Raw genomic sequence first — 19,691 nt, forward strand, 5'->3', positions numbered from 1 at the left:
TTTTTTTAACAGAAAAAAAAATAGTTACTAATGGAATAAATATCTTGAATGCAAAAGAAAATGTTTGCTTACATGATAATAGCTTCGCTTGGAACATTAGCGGAAATAGACTTGTGAGGCAAGACCTTACCACCGTTAACGTAAACTTCGTCCTTAACAACGACGTCGTCACCTAGAACAGTGACACCTTCCAAACGACACCACTTACCGACAGTAGAGTTCCAACCGACAATGGTAGACTTAACCAAAGAGTGGTCTTGGATGCAAGAGTCAGCCAAAGCAACGGATCTGGTGATTCTAGCACCTTCACCGATGACGACATTTGGACCAATGACTACATCTGGACCGACCTTGGCGGAGGCAGCAATCTTGGCAGATGGGTCAATCATGACGTTACCGACAATGTTATCACCCTTAGTCAACTTCTCTGGGTTCTTCTTAGAGACGGAGTTCAAGTACAAAACGGTACCAGACAAGAAGTCCTTTGGTTGACCGACATCCATCCAGAAGCCTTCCAAGTCGAAGGAGTATAACGACTTTTGTTCGACCAAGATTGGGAAAGTCTCGGTTTCGATAGAGGTTGGCTTCATTTCGATCAAGTCAATGACTTCTGGGTTCAAAATGTACAAACCAGCGTTAATTCTGTTACCAACGAACTCCTTTGGCTTCTCGACGAACCTGTCAATCAAGTTTGGAGTAGCGATGTCGTGAACGATAACACCGTACTTGGATGGTTCATCGACCTTGGTGGCAACAATGGTACCCTTACCACCGTGAGCTTGGTGAAATTCAGCCAACTCCTTGAATGGGTATTCACAGATGACATCGGAGTTCAAGACGAAGAAAGGAGAGTTGTCCTTCTTCAAGACCTTTTCAGCCAACTTTAGAGGACCAGCAGTACCCAATGGTTCGGTTTCGACAGAGAAAGTGATGCTAACACCGTATTCCTTTTCGTACTTCTTCAAGGTCTCGACCATAACTTCTGGTCTGTAGTTAACAGCCAAAACGATATCGGTGACACCAGCGTTGGCCAAAGCCTCGATTTGGTGCAAGATCATTGGTCTGTTACCGAATTCAACCAATGGCTTTGGGACAGTCAATGTCAATGGTCTCAATCTGGTACCGTAACCACCAACCAAAATTAAACCCTTCATTTTATTTTAATTTCTTTTAATTATATTGAATGAAAATTTATGCCGTTCTTAATAATGAAAGACGTGCAGATATTTCTAGTCAAAGAACTCTTTTATGTGAGAAAAGAACAACTCCAAATTAAATAATTAAAAAAAAAAAAATAGAAGGTATTATTAGAAACACAAAAAAAAATCAATTCCAGTTTGTTATTGCGAATGGAATTTATATATTAATTTTTCAAGAGAAAAAGAACGCGGTTCCATTTCGACAACACGTCGACGTCGACCAAGTTTTGTTTGTTCTTGTCAATATTAAGGAAACATAGAGGAACAAGTAAAAAGAAAATTTTTTTTCAAGCACAGCCTACTCGAAGCAACGCGAAATTGAACTGTTCTATTAGTTGAAAAAAAAAAAAAAGACAGTATTTTCTGACTTTTAAAGTAGTCTTCCAATCCCTCTCAAGGGTCCTTTGCTTCCTTCCATTTTTATGCACCTTCTCTATTCGGAAAGCAAGAATTCCATTATTATACAAAAGCTCTCTCTTTGATGGATTAAAAAGAAACATTGAAAATAATTAAACATAAAAAGCCTTAGAAATGGGTCCGGAACAACTTACTGCTGGTTTTGTCAACTGACACACAGAAACACATGTAGGAGAACGCGAAAAAAAAGTTACTAAATGGTGGTTTTCTCAGAAACATATGCAGAAGGCAATTCTTTTTATTAATGAAAATTTTTTCGGAAAAACTTTATGCTACGGGTGTTTCTGGGTGTAAACTGTTTTTGAAGTGAAATATATTGAGCGTAGAAGTCGAAGACCAAAAAAATGGACTCTTGGGACTTATAGTAGCTGGACAGCGTGTTTAAATACTAGTAGACCAGTGAAGTTCTAAAAAAGCTCATGTTCAAATTTCAAAATATGAACTAATATTGTTGTTAAAAGAGGACTTTTTTTAAAATAATATGGAAACGACCGTAGTTGACTTCTTTCTTTTTCTACTCTTCAGTGTAAAAAAAAAAAAAAAAAAAAAAAAAAAATGGGAATCTATTAATAATTCCTAGAAATGAAACCTTACTATTTTCTTCTTATTTCGGCACTACCTCCTTACTATAGACGAATTCTTCTTCTTCTCCAGGCGATTGTGACTATAATTGTGAGGATGATGGCTATGAGGAATTGTAGAGCTGTACTTTCGTAGACAGGAGCGATACAAGATCCCTGGCCTGATTCAGAGGCACATTTTGTGTCGTATATATTGGCATAGATCATACAAGACAAGGCGGAGCCAAGTGCAGGAGCAATCATTAGTGTACCGTAAGCTGTCCCAAAAAGTTTGTCTCCCCATACCATCAATGTTAGTGTAGGATAGATGGTGAATAAACCACCGTAGGCTATACCTTGCATTATTCCAACGGAGAATAAATCATTACTTACTTCACGTGTGTCCCCATGGCGACCACTTGATGTTACGGACAGTAAATAAATTTTTCCTTGCGTTATTAACCCAATTGCTAAGAAGAACAGTAGGATCCATTTTACTGAAATTTGTTTCTTGTTAAAGTAGTCGGTAATAAGACCAGTGGTGAGTCTAGTAATCGTAGAAGTGAATGCATACACGGATAACAGTGCACTCGATAGTTGTGGTTCATGACCAGCTATCACATTTGTCAACGAGCCCATGTTGGCGATAAACATCTCTAATGGACCTAGTGCTAAGAAAATAGTCATACCGAAGACATAGAGTATAGGGTCGGATAGGACCTTCCACAGGTTTTTATGCTGATGAGAGCTATTGTTCTCGCTTAGCAATCTAGATTCTTCAGTTTCTTCAGTACGATCAGCATCGTCTTCAATCATTGCTACTTTACTGGTAGCAATCCAAACCATAATACCAATGACCGCATATATCCATGCGAATGCCTTAAATACTCGACCGAGATCTAAGTATGGATAGTCAATTGGGTGAAAATATTTCATTCTTAAAAACTGCGAACCGATCAAGCTAGAAAGCCCATAGCACGTCGTAGGTATACTAATAGACAGTAGTTTAGTATTTGGGAATAACTTGGCACATGTAATTAGTGCACTGAAGAACAGACCACTTGTTGCAACACCTATAATAAAAAAACTGATCAAAGTTGGAGTAAAAGATCCATCATCTTCAGTAATTAAACGTTCATCTCTATTGAAAGTTCGAGCTAAATAAGCATAGGAGGGGACGAAACCAACGATAGAAGTCAAACTTAAAGTAATTGGCCCGTGTGCATCTGCCACAATACCTAGGATTGGGGGTGTCAGGTACATACCCATGTTAATTATAGTGACAATCATGTTTATTTGCCACGATGTATAAGAAAGATGCTCCTGCCATGGTTGGGCATACAGAGATATAAGCGAGACAAACCCGGATGTAATAGCGGCAAATAGGGCGAACACATAGGCCATCCTATGTGAAGTCTTTGATGAGAGAACTTGCGGAAGCAATATCCTTAAATGATATGATAAGTAGTGTTCTATGTTTGATAATGCCATGGTTAAGTTCTTATAATGCGAAAGTAACTTTTTCTTTCGAGAAAAGTGAAATATTTATACTAACTTTTAAACCTCCCAGTTTCTCCTTTAAAAACTTAAATTAGTATTCTAGTTATATGATCTTATAATATAATGAATCCTATATGCAAAAAATAGATATCTTTCTAAAGACAGATTAGTTTGGATGAGACGATTTAATATCTAATCCTCTCTTTTGCTTAGGATCATGAGTCAACATTCGATTATTTAATTAAACTTGCACTCTAAAATATATATTTTTTGGGTTTCGTTAATGTAATCCCTTAAATATATCACGTGATTCGGTATTTTAAACTAACTATATTATAACTTTAATTAAATTGGCATGCTTAAAAAGTACAAGATTGATATAATTTAGATGAAAAATACTATTTATAGAGTTAAATATGGGGGGGTTGAATGCTCAGTAGTTGTTATTTCTTTGTGTGTTTGTTCTTCATTCTTTTTATGCTGTTATTAAATATTTTGTTATGTTTTTTTTTTTTTAATTCAATGCTCAATTAAATGAATGATTTATTAGCAAAAGGAGTTTTTGTATTCTTTAGTTGGATTTTTATTATTTTTTTATTAATTTAATATTATCGTCGTTATCATGGAAATGTCTTAGTGCAGGGATTAGGGGTGGTTAGGTATTTTTTTTAAATGTAAAAATAAAATTCAAATGAAAAAAAAATAAAAAGGATGCTTTTATTTCGGAAAGTAGAACCTAGTTTCTTAGTATTCTTGCAATATCTGCAATAGTTCCATACTTTTTGTTCCTGTTGTTTTTGTTTGTAACAGTACCCCAATCAGCAGAATCAGTCATATCAGCCAAATCAGTATCTTGTAGCACCTCTTTGAAAGTCTTTGCAGACCCTACATTGTCCTTGTACAATTGATTCATCATACCTCGTACCTCATCTCTGTTATATGGAGGTCTCTGCTGTCTCTTCTGATTAGTATTAGTGCTAGTATTTGTATTAGAGCTTGTATTTGTATTGGAGCTTGTATTAGTTTTATCATTGGAATTTGAGTTTGAAGAGAAAGCAGAAGAAGGACCAGAGGAAGTTACAGGAGATGCAGATTTCTTGGCAGCCTTCACCACAATTGGTTTCTGCATCTGTTTTGGCATCGCCTTAGAGGCAGCCTGTGCCCATCCCGTCAATTTAGGTTTCTGTGGAGCAGGAGATGCCATTCTATTTTTTTATTATTTTTTTTTTTTTGGTCCCTTTTTGGATTCCCTAGATGTTAAATTATAATCATATAAAGAAAAGAATTAAGTAATTAATCAAATCTCCATATTACTTGGTGGTATTGGCTTGTGTCTCTCACCTTCACAGGTTTTTCCATCTTTGTTGTTTTTTTTTCAGTTTTCTATTACCCTGATGAAATATTGTATTCCTATACGTAGATCATATGATATGCCGTACTACAGTATGCTACCCCACACAAAAGGATTACATCACTCTCATCCTTTCCCCCACCACCACCCCTTTTTTTTTGCTTCGTTGAGATTTACCGTGTAGGGAACGTAGAAAAAGAAAAAAAGAAATGATATGATAGAGACTCCTCGGCAATTCTCTCTCCTTCTTCCGTCCCCCCTTATCTACGTCATTTTCAAAAGGAAGACTCAGCCGTGATTTATCAGGGGGAGGGCCGGGCAGAAGAGTATTAGCCTATTAGATCGTAAACTCTGTCTATAGCTGTCTTCTATGTAGCTAGTAGCAAGAAGGTAGTACTACGCTATGCTGAAGTTCTTTACTGAAGCAATGTATAAAATAGCACCTGTAGTATAATGTAGCCCACACGGTACTTGCTTTTTAAGCGTTTTACGTCAATCTCCTTATGTCAATCTTTTTTTGCAATACTACAAGCTTACGAAAGTTAAAACCACGTTCTTATTTCATCTGATTGTACTACAATACAATAACAAATGCCCTATTTCACTGTACAATACCATATTACAATATATCACCAGGAGTACTTCCCCTATAACTTTTGATGGGCCTTTTCTTTGCTTGGATTTACATAGATATATCCAAAAATCCTATCTTTAGTTATTATTACTGAACATCTCTGTGCTACCCCCTTTTACAAGAAGTAACACAAACACTCCTTTTTATGATATTTTTTATCATAAGCATCTCTATATTCATCAATATATATATGTGTGTGTGTAATAACTTTTTTAAAACTTCTTTTTTTTGTATCTAATATTGTATCTTGGGTTACCTTGTTTATATCTTAACCTCCTTATCAAATTGAATTTTTATCCAATCTCCCATATCCCATATCCCCCCACCCCTCTCACCCCACACAGTATATAATACTAACAAACTAACAATATAACAAGCTTAACTATAAAAAATAATGACTAACCACGAAGGTATTGATACAGATGTTATTTCATTGCCAAGATTCATCATTGAATATCAAAAGAGTGTCTCTAACGCTACTGGAGAGTTCACTTTGGTCTTGAACGCTTTGCAATTCGCTTTCAAGTTCATTGCACATGCCATCAGACGTGCTGAGTTGATTCATTTGGGTGGTCTATTCGGTACTTCTAACGCTACTGGTGACGAACAAAAGAAACTGGACGTTATCGGTGATGAAATCTTCATTAACACCATGAACTCCAGTAACTGTGTCAAGATCCTTGTCTCCGAGGAACAAGAAGACATGATCGTCTTCGAACACAACGACGGTAACTACGCTGTCTGTTGTGACCCAATTGACGGTTCTTCTAACTTGGACGCAGGTGTCTCCGTCGGTACCATCGTCTCTTTGTTCAAGTTACAACCGGGCTCTAAGGGTACCCAGGCTGACTTGCTAAGACCAGGTACAGAGATGGTCGCCGCTTGTTACGCTATGTACGGTGCCTCCACACATTTGGTCTTGACCCTAGGTGAGGGCTCCGGTGTTAACGGTTTCACCCTAGATACTAACCTAGGTGAGTTCATCTTGACCGAACCAAACATGAAGGTCCCAGAATTTAGACAAATCTACTCCGTCAACGAGGGTAACACTTACTACTGGAATGACGAGATCAGAGACTTTGTCGACTCCCTAAAGAAACCACAAGCTGACGGTAAGCCATTCAGCGCACGTTACGTCGGTTCCATGGTTTCCGATATGCACAGAACTTTCCTATACGGTGGTATCTACGCTTACCCAGAAGACAAGAAGAATCCAAAGGGTAAGTTGAGATTGCTATATGAAGCCTTCCCAATGGCTTACCTGATGGAACAAGCCGGTGGTAAGGCTGTTACCGATAGAGGTGAACGTATTATGGACTTGGTGCCTACTCAAATTCATGACAAGACCTCCATTTGGATCGGTTCTCCAGGTGAAGTTGACAAGTTCCTAAAGCACATCGGTAAGTTGTAAATAAAAATAAACACCTTATTTTAAGATTTAAAAGTAAGAAAAAAAATTATAAAAAAAACCTCTTGAATTTATGATCAATACTTATTATTTTTATCAATGAAAAAAATAATAGATGCCCTGTATACTTTAATTGAACATAATAGATTTTACTGTTCGAAGCAACAAAACAAAAACATAAATTTATTGTATATATAAGTACATATTCTAAAGATTCCTCGATATTAAGGGAAAAAAATTGATATAAAATATAGTAGTTACGACCCTACCATAGAGCATATTAGTATGTTGTTGTTTTCAATGATATTCATATTTATATTTATATATACAACTACAAAGTGAAAATAGTTATGCATCATAAGATATGGTTTGAGAATAGGCTGTTATCTCACCAGTCATCTTTATTTTATTTAGGATTCATTTAAATGGGAATTGCTGCCAGAAGAAACAATAACGGTAGCAGAATCCTTCTTAATGGAACCGTAGTCGCTTTTGGTGGAAGTAGAGACATGGTCTTGTATTAGCCTAGTAGCTTCTGGAGGCACACCAGTATCATCTATGGCCTCAGAATACCCTAAAGTATCTATTTCTTTCTCCATCATGGACCTTACCTTTTCGGTTAACTCGGAGACATCTTCTTTCTTTAAGTCCTTAGTTGGGATCGGCTCCAAAACTTTAACATATATGGTACCTCTGTTGAATATACTGTACTTGGAACAGAAAATTGTACTTGTGTTTGATACGACGACAGGAACAATTGGGATCTTGCCCTGTTGAGCCAAATGGAAAGCACCTTTCTTCAAAGGCAGCAGTTTAGGTGTGGTTGAATACGATCTGGTTCCCTCTGGGAAAATCCACAGTGCTCTTTTCTGCTCTCTGACTTTCTCTAGACCGCGGTTTAACGTAGTCACACTCTTGTCCCTGTTAGCCCTGTCCAGAAATAAAGTACCACTCAGGGCCATGAACCAACCTAGGAAAGGAACATATTTCAATGACTTCTTTGCAGTCACTGTACATCCAGGAGGAAAGATTCTACCTAGAAACAAGATGTCCAACGTGGATTGATGGTTGGAGACAGCAATGAAAGGCTTGTTCTCTAGGATATGCTCGTTGATTACCTTCACCTTGACACCGAGGAACTTTGACATCACAAAGTAATGAAACCTGGCAGTTGACCATTGCGCTAAGTGCTGTTTGCCCACAAGAGTGAGAACTACAGAGGCAATTGTACCATATGCAGCAGACAATAGCAATAAGAGTATCCACGAGGTGGCTCTAGTATAGTATAAGACTTTACCTAGGAAACTCATAAGTAAATTGATAATTTTTTTTCAGTTCTATTATGCTTATGTTCTCACAAAGGAAGAATAAACTAGAAACAAGTATTACAGTAATTGGAAATATATATTAACCAAAAAAAAATAGATCATCAAGAATTTGGTATTATAAAAAAGAAAGAAAGAACAAAATTTTGTTGGGTTTTGAGTTCATACAATACTTTTATACTTAGCCAATGTCCAAGTGCCATTGATCATCGCATGGCAGCATTAGGCTTCGATCAATGAACTCACAACAAAATCTTTGGCCTACATTCAGGGTAAATATACCTTTCAGGCACCTTTTTTCTAAAATATTGTACCTTATCTCGTAACAAGATAGTCAATTCTCTAACGATTATTCAAATCTATAATCAAATATTGAACCTTTTTTTCAAGACTACTAAGTTTATAAACTATATTTAAATCTAATAAGTAAAAGTAATATATATTATAAAATATATAGGTCACGTATTTTTAGTACTGTTATACGTACTTACCCGGGTGGCCCTTTATTTTTATCGGGTTTTTTTAATCCCAAAACAACGGAAGGAAAAAAAAAGAAAAAAAATTGATTTGTGTGTGCGTGTTGGGATCGACCCTAACTTGTTTAAGATTTATTTATAAAGCTGGACCTTATATTATTCTTTGTCCCTTTGTCTTTTTACACTGTATTGTTATCCTAAGCAAGTAAGACGACATTAAGGATGAAGTTTTTTACCAAGTTTTTGGTTTTCTTAGCCGCTGTGTGGCTTGGTTTGAAGTATGCTTGTGAGTCTTCTTTGGTGGAACATCCACAATTGAGGTTAGCTTGTCATTACTCTCAGCCAGCTGTGTGGAATGAGTACTTGATGGGCAATGAAGTTTACAAGAAATCCGTCTATCCTCAATTGGTTGTAGCCAAGGGTAAATACGACGAGTTTGTGGAGCCACATGTTTCTAAGGTTTGTGAACAGGCACATGCTCAATGGGACCGTATTGATAAGGAGAAGTACTGCAATTTGGCACAAAAGTATGGTGCAATTGCATGCGAAAGAATCCAGTTCTACTACAATATCGGTGTCAGACCTCATGTTGACAGGGTCTTGAACTCTGAGTTCTACAATAAGAACCTGAAGAAGTACGGAGACAGAGCTAAGGAGGACCTATTGAAGGCATACAACTTGGCCTTTGTGACTATCCCAAATGTATTCAGAAAGGAAAATGTTGATAAGTTTATTACCACAGCTTCCTCCATGGTTAACCAACAAACAGATGCCGTTAAGAAACAGATTAATAAGGCCACAACTAAGATTGCTGAGGAAGCTCAAAGAGTTCAGGAGTCCCTAAAGGATGAACCTGAGGAGGTTGTCACTTCCACTGTTGTCAAAACCATTACTCAGACTCAGATCAGCTCTGCTGCAGCTACCGAAGCTAAGGAAGTGGAAGAAGCTGAGGTCAAGGACGTTGAGATTGACCACCAGGTTCAGCTACAAAGAGATTTTGACAAGTGGTCCAAGAATGTTGCCAAGAAATTCAAGATGGTCAATAAGATGCTTCTCCGCGACGTTAAGAAGCAACTAAAACCAGAACTTGATAGCAGGGAACAACTATTCGCTCAAAAGATTAAGGAACTATCTCATGAAGCTGAATCAAACTTTGAAGTTATCTCTAAGGCCATTGAAGATATCAATTGTATTGAAGGTGAAGACCCAACAACAGGTGAAACAATCTACTTCGACGCTGAAGGTCAGAACCAAATTGAACAATACATTACCCGTGAAATGATTAGAGAAATGTTGAACAATACTCAAACTAATCTATCTACTATCACTGAAGATATTCAAGGCGACATTAAGAGCATCATGGAGGTTTTCAAGAAAATCTCAGAAAGATCTCGTGATGAGCACTGTACCGCTTTTGAGGAATGGGGTGATATTATGATCAGTGAATGGTCTAAGAAACTAGCCTACTTAGATGTCTTGGCTACTCATGAAGATGACTCCGAAAGTGAAGCAGGTGCTCAAAATGAAGTTTCCGAAAAGAACTGGAAAAAGTTCATGGAAATTAAGAAGAAAATTGTTAGCGCTAGAGATAAGTTGGGTACCAAACAAATTAAAATCAAGGAATTGAAGACCTTGCTGGACAATATCCAAAAGACCTTGCAAGCTTTAACTAACGAACATGGTGAATACCTATATATATTGAGAGCCAAGGCAAACTTGGCCTTCCAAGAACGTGAGGCTAAGGAAAGAGAAATTAAGGAAGCCCCAAATACCGCTGACGGTATCGCATCTCCACAAGCCGAAGCTGAGGCTGAACTTGAGGAAACTCCAAAGACTGAATCTCAAGTTCCATCCGAAGATAACTCTAACGCATCTGAGGAGAGCGCTTCAAATGAGGCTAAGAAAGAATCTGAATTTGTAAACCATCAAGATCAAGATCAACAACACTTTGACGTCAATGAATAAGCAAAATACCCCCCTTCTGAAATGGTTTGTTGAAATTATCCTGATCTTTTAACTTAACGAAATTTTTTTTAATTTATTTCTTACCTACCCAAAAGTTTTGATTTCTAAAATAACATTGTAAAGCAAAAATACTAAATTGTAATAAAATGAAAATAAAAATTTAAATAGTTTGTATTTATTATTATTATATTATATATATAAATATAACTTTTAGTTAAAATCTTCATTATACAAGAGTATATAACTCTATTGGTGTAAATGTTTTATGTACTAATACACGGTTCTCACATGATCGTGTATAAAATCCCGTACTTTTTAAAGGGAGGTTAAATCGTAAGTGGTTCACTAAAAAGGATAATGAATCATTCTAACATCAGATCTATAAAGTAAGATAAACCAGGTAGTCATATAATAAGCTGTGTATTAGATATACTTAACCGTACATCTACGTTATATCCACTTATCTAGTCAAGTCAAGAAAATCTAACGGATTAGGTTGAGCATTTGTGTCGCGCTTGCCACTTTATTGAGTCATTAATACTGAAAAGTTAAGGTATTGCTGGTCATTTAGCTGCTAAACTCACTTTATTATCTTAGGTCGCTATTTTACTTTCGTTTTTGCAGGTAATTTACAAAAGTTTTGAACAATTTGATAACTAGAAATCATAAAGAAGAGGTAAAGATGTCGGGTCACATGGATGAAGTAGATCGTGAATTCATCAAGAGTTTATTCCCTGAGTACTTGTTACAGCAACCTGTCGCTTATGATTTGTGGTGGCTCTATAGGGAGAATAAGAAACTTTTCTGTAAGTTTCCGCACTATCATCAGAAAGAGGATGATAAGAAAGGGATGAACAACGGAAACTCAATTGTACGAAAAAAGTTATCATATGCTACTAAAAAGGAGATTTGGCAGAAATTGATGAATTTAGGTGTCCTGGGTACCTTATCGTTTGATGCAACCAATGATGAGTACTTGGTTCAAGTTTATAAGTACTTTTATTCTGTTGATGGTTCCAATATAAATGCACAAAATAATATTGAGAAAAATGGTTCAGAATCCGTAAGAAAAAATGGGAAACCAACATTTAGGGAAGCTGACGATTCTTTACAGAGAGTCCATGATGTTTTAGACCAATATTATTTGAATTCCTATAGTGGCGATAATGTTGAACTTGAGAATGAAGATATAGAAACTGAAGATAACAGAGGTTCAACTGAGGGAATCTTTAATGCAGATGAGGAGGTAGAGGATGACGATGAAGACGACGATGATGATGATGGTGATGATGATGATGATGATGATGAAGTTCTTGAAGATGAGGAGGAAGAGGAGGAAGGTGCTGACATCGATGATGAAAGGCAAGCTATAGCTGGGGAGGGTGCAGATGATCAATCTGGTTCTACTAATGAAGGATCTGTGCAAAGTTTAGCAACAGTTGCTTCCATTCATAGAAGAGCTCATTCATATTCTACTAAAGACGATGTTGTTAAATTGTATCCAGCACTTGACTCTCAAAAAATACCTTCAAAGAAAAAGAACAACACATCTGCTCCTGATGTCTATAACTTGATGGGTTATTTCTTACCTAGTCAATGGATTAGAAGGGACAATAACAGTGTTATTGTATCCAGTGATGGTATCACGGAATTGAGTGCCAATCCCAACTGGCAGCCTTATCTCGCTAACGATAGAGGTGATACTTTTGCAAGAAATAGGCTACGATCTGCATTGACTAGTTCACAGAAGACTGAGTTTGTTACAACCCATGCTAATGAAGTTATTTCTGGAAGAAAAGTTGCTATATTTTACTATGAAGTCCGCATTCTGGACGTAACAAGTTCTAAAAGCGCGCAAAATAGTAATATTGTCGTGGGTTATAAATTAACTAATGACTCCGATGATGACGTCGATCTTGCTAAAATTGATGAAAAAACTTTACTTGAGCTAGTAAGAAATTCGGGCGCATTATCTGTTGATTTTGGCGGTACCAATGAAATTGGAGGGACTCTAATGGGAAGGAGTGAAGCAACGGCAGTCGATCCTTCCGGAGGACTGGCTAAAAGAAACTCTTTAGACGAAGCTTTTGTTGGGTATTGTGGGTCAAGTGGTAACATTACGTTATTGTCGAAGGAGAAACCATATTCGAAGCCGTATGGAAGAGATGATGTCATTGGTTGCGGTATCAATTTCGTTGACGGCTCCGTATTTTTCACAAAAAATGGTGTTTATCTAGGAGATGCAATTTGTTCTTTAATGGACGTTAATGTTATCCCTTATATTGCTCTGAAATCAGGTAATTCTGTTAGAACAAATTTTGGTCTTTATGAAGAATTTGTTTTTGATATTAATAAGTACCAAAGGAAATGGAAGAGAATCGCGTATAATAACATCTTCAAGGCCTCAAGCACGGTAGTACCTCATAAATCCGAGGATAGTACTAGAGATGAATCGCAAATGGATATTGATGAAGAGGAAACTTCGGGAGATAGTTCACTGGCCAAGAAAGGAATACTCCTAGGGAAGGATGAACGACTCGAAGACCCTCATATGCATAAGCCTGACAGTTTACTTATTAATACTCTAAATACACAAGACGGCTCCATGATTTCAACTCTTAATATTATGGTGAATGACTATTTAATTCATGAGGGCCTGATCGATGTCGCCAAGGGCTTCTTAAAGGATCTCCAAAAGTTCTCATTAACAAATCCTTATGATGATCAAATACAGTTAGAGGAAAGAGAAGTGATTAAACATAATGAACTGCAGATCATTAGAGAAGAAAATGTTTTGAGGATTAGACAGGAGTTGAGGAAGTTAATAAATGACAGGGAGATTCAAAAGTGTATCGCCTTTTTGAATCAGAAAATCCCAGAACTTCTCATTGAGAATGTTGAATTGAAGTTCGAACTATGCGTGGCCCAGTATTTAATTCAAATTTCGAACTCTGACGTAAATAGTACGGACAAGTTGATTGAAAGTGGTCAAAATTTATCTAGAGAATTTGTTTTCAATGAGAGCATACCTGAAGAACAAAGAAACAAGTTCAAGAACTTACTAAGTGATATTTCTTCATTATTAGTGTATGAAGATCCCCTAAATGAAGCTCCTGAAGAATTATCATATTATCTATCTGCAGAATATCTACAAGATCGGTTATTCCAGATTACAAATTCTCAGATATTGACCCATCTGAAGAAGAGCAGCGAGTGTATTCTTGATGACGTTGTAAGTTCCAGCAGAGCCATGTCGTTGACACTTATGGGAATGAATGCGAAAGGAACCGCAGTTGTCGAAGAGGATGGTAGCCCTAAAGTAGTTGACACCCCAAGATATTACAAGCTTGTGAATATTGATGGAGATCTTCTAAGTTTACAATGAATATTGAAAACCGTGGATATTTAAAGATTTCTAAAATTTATCATTTAAATAGAAATACAATTAAATAGTCAATCTAAAAAAAAATAAAAACAACTTCTCTATATTTTGTTTGGTACTTTATAGTAAAAGATATACGAAACATAAAATAAAATTACAAATTTTTTCTTATTAGTTGTTGATTATAACTTCGTTTTATTTAGGTATGTTGGAGTTTACTTGAAACTAAACATACACACCAACAGAATCAGATAAGAACACAATACCGACACCTAGGAATAAACTACCAATGGCACTTAAAATTGTGTATAGCAAAAACTTGGAAACAAAGTTCTTGTTAGTGCTTGCATTAGCAAGAGCCAATGAAGTTACAAGCAAACCTACTACCAGCGTAAAGAATGCTAACTTTGGCTGTGCAGATAAATTAACTAGTGGTTCGAAGACCTTACCATAATCATAAGCCTCCTGTGAATATCAGATACAAACCCTCGTAAAAATGATGGAAAAAGAGCACAATGTTTGATTGCTTTAACTCTTTTTAAACTCGATACTATTACACTTTTATTTTTTTTTTGGGTAAATGGGATTTGCACAAGGTTTTGTTAGTATTTTAGCTCATAAAGAACAAATGCCAGGTATATCAGTTTGGGTTAGAAATAACCTTTGCCATAAGATAAAAATAGGTATTTAACTGACTGTACTTTCAATCTTAGATAAGTCGAATGGAAGACAAAGGTGACTTTGGTTAAGGAAGCCAGCATTACGTTTTGTGGGAAACTGGGATTAACATACAAATACATTAACATATTCCATCTTGGGTGTTTATAATTTAATGTGTTTAATAATAAATACCTTGCGGTTTGATCAATTGGTGTGGGATAAACTGTACATTAACCAATGTATAACTAATTAGTCTCAAAGTTCTTTCATTCAAAGGGTCCTTTTAATCCTCGCTGTTCATACTCGAGAGAGGTGACAAAAAATGGAAAAGGCGGTGGAACCGGGTTAAAGAAAAAAAAAAGAAATTAGCATAATGAGACTCGACGATAAAACCAATGCAAATCATATAGTATTGGGGATTGAATCATAGTCTTATCTTTGAAGTAAGTGCTTTTTTTCTATATCGATTGAGTATTCTAAGCCAGCAATGCTAAGGAATATTTGCAGATGCTCTAATGTTACTAGATCAGGAAAGATTTTATTGCCGTTTATACGGAATTCTTCCACAATTATATACAAGGGAGATGGGGAGGACTATATACCGCCAATGAATGAGATCCGTGATGTACCGAGTAGGTGGGAAAAATATGATATCGACCTGAAAGAGGAGATCACGGAGTACTTGGAATGGAAACAAGAGGAAAAGTGGATCGATATGCCTAAGGAGGAACAGCGTGCAGCATATTATATATCTTATGGCAGTTGGGGTCCAAGATATGAAGGTAAACCTAAATACGATACATCATATGTCGTATTAAGGGCGCTTTTTAATGTTGTCCTGCTAACGACTTCAGGACTTGCTATTATCAACTTGAAAAGAGATATGAAAGTAAAAGACGCTTTAACGAATCTTGACCCACAGTAAATGTAAGATTAAATAGACTAGAAACCTGTACATATAAAATAGAGAAATTACTAATATTCTATGTTTAATTATATTGTTCAAATTTGTATCTCTTAATACGATTTTATACTAACATACGTTGTGTTTTTTAAAAAAATCAAAAAATTAAATGATTTCGCCCAGGATCGAACTGGGGACGTTCTGCGTGTTAAGCAGATGCCATAACCAACTAGACCACGAAACCATGTTAATTTGTTGGAGATGGTAAACTAATAGCAATACTGGCCTTGTGCTTTTATTGTTGAATTCCGTCAAAAATAGGCTTTGAGTTAGTCAATATTAATATAAAAGATATTTTTAGACATATAGACACTATAATTTATAAAAGAGAAGTAATGAGAATTACAAAAGAAGACTACATAAGATGCCAAAATGATATGTTCAGATTTTTCATTGTAGAATGGTAATAAAAAGAAGACAATAAATTTCATGTATTCTGGTTAGTTAGGGGCAAGGTAATCTAAACCGCTAGGGATAGTACATACACGCTTTTGTTCCAACTCAGTTAATAGACAGTTAATTTTACCTACGATAAGAAATAGAACATCTATTGTATTTTAGGTAGAGGTAATAAACGCTCTGGGAAAGAGGAGAACGTACTACTAATAGATGATGTAGTACAATCCTTTCTCGACTTTAAGTATTTAGTAGCACATTTTTTCTTACACCTTAAATTATTTTATATGAAATCTGTAATACTCTTGTTTATTGATATTATTTTTTTTTTTTTTATGTTTTGAGCTTAGAATCTGTATCGCTAACACAATTACTGGAATGAAAAAAAACAATATCATATTATTAATGTCCACGAAAAAGTATGAGATAATCTATTCTGTATATCTTGAAACTCTGGCTACCAGTGTATCATCAAACTTTAATTGTGAAAGTCTAAAAGATATCAACTTATTACGCACTACATTATGGCTATACTTTTTTCTACAGTTTATTATATTTATATTGACGACACCTTTATCGATAAGAGGTATTACAAGAAACACTTCTATCAATTTAATAGTACTTTTTTTTAATAAGCCCCCGTACTTAGGTGTGTCTTCAATCATTCTTTTAATGTTTTATCATTGTTTCAATTATCTTAATTTTGTTTTTACTACTACCTAGTCGAGTTCTAAATCACATCCTTTCAACAAATAGATGAAGCGGTGGCTCAATGGTAGAGCTTTCGACTCCAGTTAAATCTCTGGGATTTCTCGGAATCACAACAATTGCAATCGAAGGGTTGCAGGTTCAATTCCTGTCCGTTTCATTTATATTTTTTAAAATTTCAAATATATAATTTCGGGTAATACTTACTATACATTTGACAATCTTCTTAATCATCACCCATAACATGACCGTTACGAATTCTGGCAGTTTGGATAACGTTTGTCAGAATAATGTTATAAATAATATTCATATGGCTGGTATTTGATAACATTAATTGTATAATACTACTTAATATAGTTTAGAGCATTTATTTTTTTACGGGTGTGATTAAAGGATATGCAACATGTGATGCGGTTGATGGGTTGACCCCACATTAGACCGATGTTTTTTCTTATCCATAGTTATCATTTAAAGAATCTTTACCAAAAAGGGCCATAATCACTTGATCTAGGTTCATGATCTAATGTTTTAGTATTTTTGCTTATCCTATCCATTAATTATGTCTTACACCTCATAATAAATGGCTGGCCATATACCTAGCTACGAATACACCTGACTCTTCGATTCTCTCTATCTCAATAAAGGAGAGAAGGGCCAAATTATAGAATTTGCACAATAGCCTATAGACACGCTACGCGAATTCTCTCCTGGTCCCTACACCAAATGCAAGGAACAGATAATAGAGTCCAGAGATCACCCCGTAGACCACCAATTTTTTTTTATAACTCCCACGTCAAATTCCTTTTCGCGTTTCATGCTACTCCCAGGAAAAAAAAGCAATTCTTTTTTAGTCTTCCATTTTGTTGGTGTTCTACGCCTCTTTCTGAATAGTTGTACTAATTTTGTAGGCTGGGTCTGTTTCTATTTATTTTTAAATGATAATAACAGCAAAATATTTTGAGTCCAGCCTACCAAATGGGCATACTAGAGGGCCTCGAGACCACTAAAACTTCTATGTTCAAATGCTCATCAATCTTGAACCAGCCTACTTTCAATTTTGTATCTCCATTATCTTACCATTTTGAGTAACGATAAAGGAAGAACAGTTCGTGTAATTAGTTAGGTGCTATTTTTAGTAGTCTTTAGATCAGCGAAGAGCTGTTCCTATATTAATTAACAGAAACTACTCTTCATCCTATATATAAAATGAAAAAAATACTGTTATAACGATTTATACTTGCCACCAGTAAATATATATATATTAGACATAAGTTTAGTCTTCATATAACCATATTTCTGCATATAATTGCACAACAAAAACAAAACAAAACAGTATACAAACTATGGTTTCTAGTTATAAGACGTTGCTGGGATTGAGTGCTCTGCTTTGGGGTTCAGTATCTGCTGATTGTAATCCATTAAAGGAAACAAACTGTCCTGCCGATCCTGCTCTTGCAGGTAGTATCGCCGTCGACTTTCAAAGCGAATCGAGCTACTTTGTTGACCTAAAACACCAAGGTACAGTTGAATATACATCAAATGGACTTGAACTAACACTAGCTAAAAGGTTTGATAATCCAAGTCTTAAATCCGACTTCTACATCATGTACGGTAAGACCGAAGTGATATTAAAAGCTGGAAAAGGTCAAGGTATTGTCTCATCATTTTACTTACAAAGTGATGACTTGGACGAGATCGATTTAGAGTGGATCGGTGGTGATGGTACACAATTCCAATCTAATTACTTTTCAAAGGGTAACACAACCACTTATGATAGAGGTGAATTCCACACAGTGTCTGACCCCCAGGGTGAATTTCATAACTATACTATAGATTGGACTAAAGAACAACTTGTATGGTACTTGGACGGTCAAATTGTTAGAGTTTTACCTAATACGACAAATCAAGGCTATCCTCAAACACCAATGTACATTATGATGGGTATTTGGGCTGGCGGTGATCCAAGCAATGCTCCTGGTACGATAGAATGGGCTGGTGGTTTGACAGATTATTCTCAAGCACCATTCACAATGTATATCAAGGATGTAGTCGTTACTGATTACTCCACCGGTAAGCAATACAGCTACAGTGGCCAGTCAGGTTCTTGGGAATCTATTCAAGCTGAAGATGGTCAGGTCTACGGCAGGTACGAGCAGGCTCAAGAAGACTTTGCCAAACTGGTTGCTGGTCAATCTGTTTCTGAGCCAAGTGTCGAATCTGCTTCTTCAACTGACAGTTCGTCTTCAGTTACTTCTTCTACTCCATCAACTTCCAGTGTATCCTCTACTTCTTCCACCGACAGTTCATCATCCGCATCATCCACATCATCTTCATCTACTTCATCTTCGTCTACTCCAACTACATCATCATCATCTACATCATCATCATCAACATCATCTACATCATCATCATCATCATCATCATCATCATCATCATCTTCACCATCAACTTCATCAACTACGAGCAAGATTGAATCGGTTAGCAGTACTAGTTCTCAAGGCACTACCGAAGCTCAAAAAACTTCTAGTATGTCAGCATCCAGTTCATCTGTAGCCAATATTAGAGATGATACTTCAAAATCATCTGCCGGTAGTTCTAAATCTACAATTTCAACTGTTAGCACCTCTTCTGCTTCGAAGAGTCATTCGGTTCTTCAAGCCAACAATGGTTACAAGAGTACTCTTCCAGCTTTGACGTTGATTGCCGGCTTTTTCTTCAGTTTACTTATTTAGTGCATAATTTTATT

General features: G+C 36.1%; 9 protein-coding genes across 9 annotated transcripts; 5 read left to right on the forward strand and 4 right to left on the reverse strand.

Moving 5' to 3' along the window:
* Positions 1–68: 68 nt before the first annotated feature.
* Positions 69–1,154, reverse strand: PSA1 (mannose-1-phosphate guanylyltransferase; the record flags this gene model as incomplete). The annotated part of the gene is made up of 1 exon (XM_071051748.1): positions 69–1,154. One exon carries the CDS (start codon positions 1,152–1,154, stop codon positions 69–71), a length of 1,086 nt encoding a protein of 361 aa, XP_070907138.1.
* Positions 1,155–2,242: 1,088 nt separating this feature from the next.
* Positions 2,243–3,667, reverse strand: MCH1 (Mch1p; the record flags this gene model as incomplete). Its single annotated transcript, XM_071051749.1, has 1 exon — positions 2,243–3,667. One exon carries the CDS (start codon positions 3,665–3,667, stop codon positions 2,243–2,245), a length of 1,425 nt encoding a protein of 474 aa, XP_070907139.1.
* A 745-nt stretch (positions 3,668–4,412) lies between these two features.
* PBP4 (Pbp4p) lies at positions 4,413–4,880 on the reverse strand (the record flags this gene model as incomplete). Its single annotated transcript, XM_071051750.1, has 1 exon — positions 4,413–4,880. The coding sequence occupies one exon, from the start codon at positions 4,878–4,880 to the stop codon at positions 4,413–4,415; it is 468 nt and encodes a 155-aa protein (XP_070907140.1).
* Positions 4,881–6,055: 1,175 nt separating this feature from the next.
* RNJ42_01586 (fructose-1,6-bisphosphatase) lies at positions 6,056–7,072 on the forward strand (the record flags this gene model as incomplete). The annotated part of the gene is made up of 1 exon (XM_071051751.1): positions 6,056–7,072. One exon carries the CDS (start codon positions 6,056–6,058, stop codon positions 7,070–7,072), a length of 1,017 nt encoding a protein of 338 aa, XP_070907141.1.
* Positions 7,073–7,479: 407 nt separating this feature from the next.
* SLC1 (1-acylglycerol-3-phosphate O-acyltransferase SLC1) lies at positions 7,480–8,379 on the reverse strand (the record flags this gene model as incomplete). The annotated part of the gene is made up of 1 exon (XM_071051752.1): positions 7,480–8,379. The coding sequence occupies one exon, from the start codon at positions 8,377–8,379 to the stop codon at positions 7,480–7,482; it is 900 nt and encodes a 299-aa protein (XP_070907142.1).
* Positions 8,380–9,092: 713 nt separating this feature from the next.
* Positions 9,093–10,835, forward strand: SHE10 (She10p; the record flags this gene model as incomplete). The annotated part of the gene is made up of 1 exon (XM_071051753.1): positions 9,093–10,835. One exon carries the CDS (start codon positions 9,093–9,095, stop codon positions 10,833–10,835), a length of 1,743 nt encoding a protein of 580 aa, XP_070907143.1.
* A 682-nt stretch (positions 10,836–11,517) lies between these two features.
* Positions 11,518–14,220, forward strand: VID30 (glucose-induced degradation complex subunit VID30; the record flags this gene model as incomplete). The annotated part of the gene is made up of 1 exon (XM_071051754.1): positions 11,518–14,220. One exon carries the CDS (start codon positions 11,518–11,520, stop codon positions 14,218–14,220), a length of 2,703 nt encoding a protein of 900 aa, XP_070907144.1.
* A 1,144-nt stretch (positions 14,221–15,364) lies between these two features.
* Positions 15,365–15,802, forward strand: MTC3 (Mtc3p; the record flags this gene model as incomplete). Its single annotated transcript, XM_071051755.1, has 1 exon — positions 15,365–15,802. The coding sequence occupies one exon, from the start codon at positions 15,365–15,367 to the stop codon at positions 15,800–15,802; it is 438 nt and encodes a 145-aa protein (XP_070907145.1).
* Positions 15,803–18,288: 2,486 nt separating this feature from the next.
* CRH1 (transglycosylase) lies at positions 18,289–19,677 on the forward strand (the record flags this gene model as incomplete). The annotated part of the gene is made up of 1 exon (XM_071051756.1): positions 18,289–19,677. The coding sequence occupies one exon, from the start codon at positions 18,289–18,291 to the stop codon at positions 19,675–19,677; it is 1,389 nt and encodes a 462-aa protein (XP_070907146.1).
* Between the last annotated feature and the right edge of the window lie 14 nt (positions 19,678–19,691).

This window comes from Nakaseomyces bracarensis (genome assembly GCF_045282275.1).
Source record: "Nakaseomyces bracarensis strain CBM3 chromosome Unknown Scaff7_0, whole genome shotgun sequence".
Lineage (NCBI taxonomy): Eukaryota > Fungi > Ascomycota > Saccharomycetes > Saccharomycetales > Saccharomycetaceae > Nakaseomyces > Nakaseomyces bracarensis.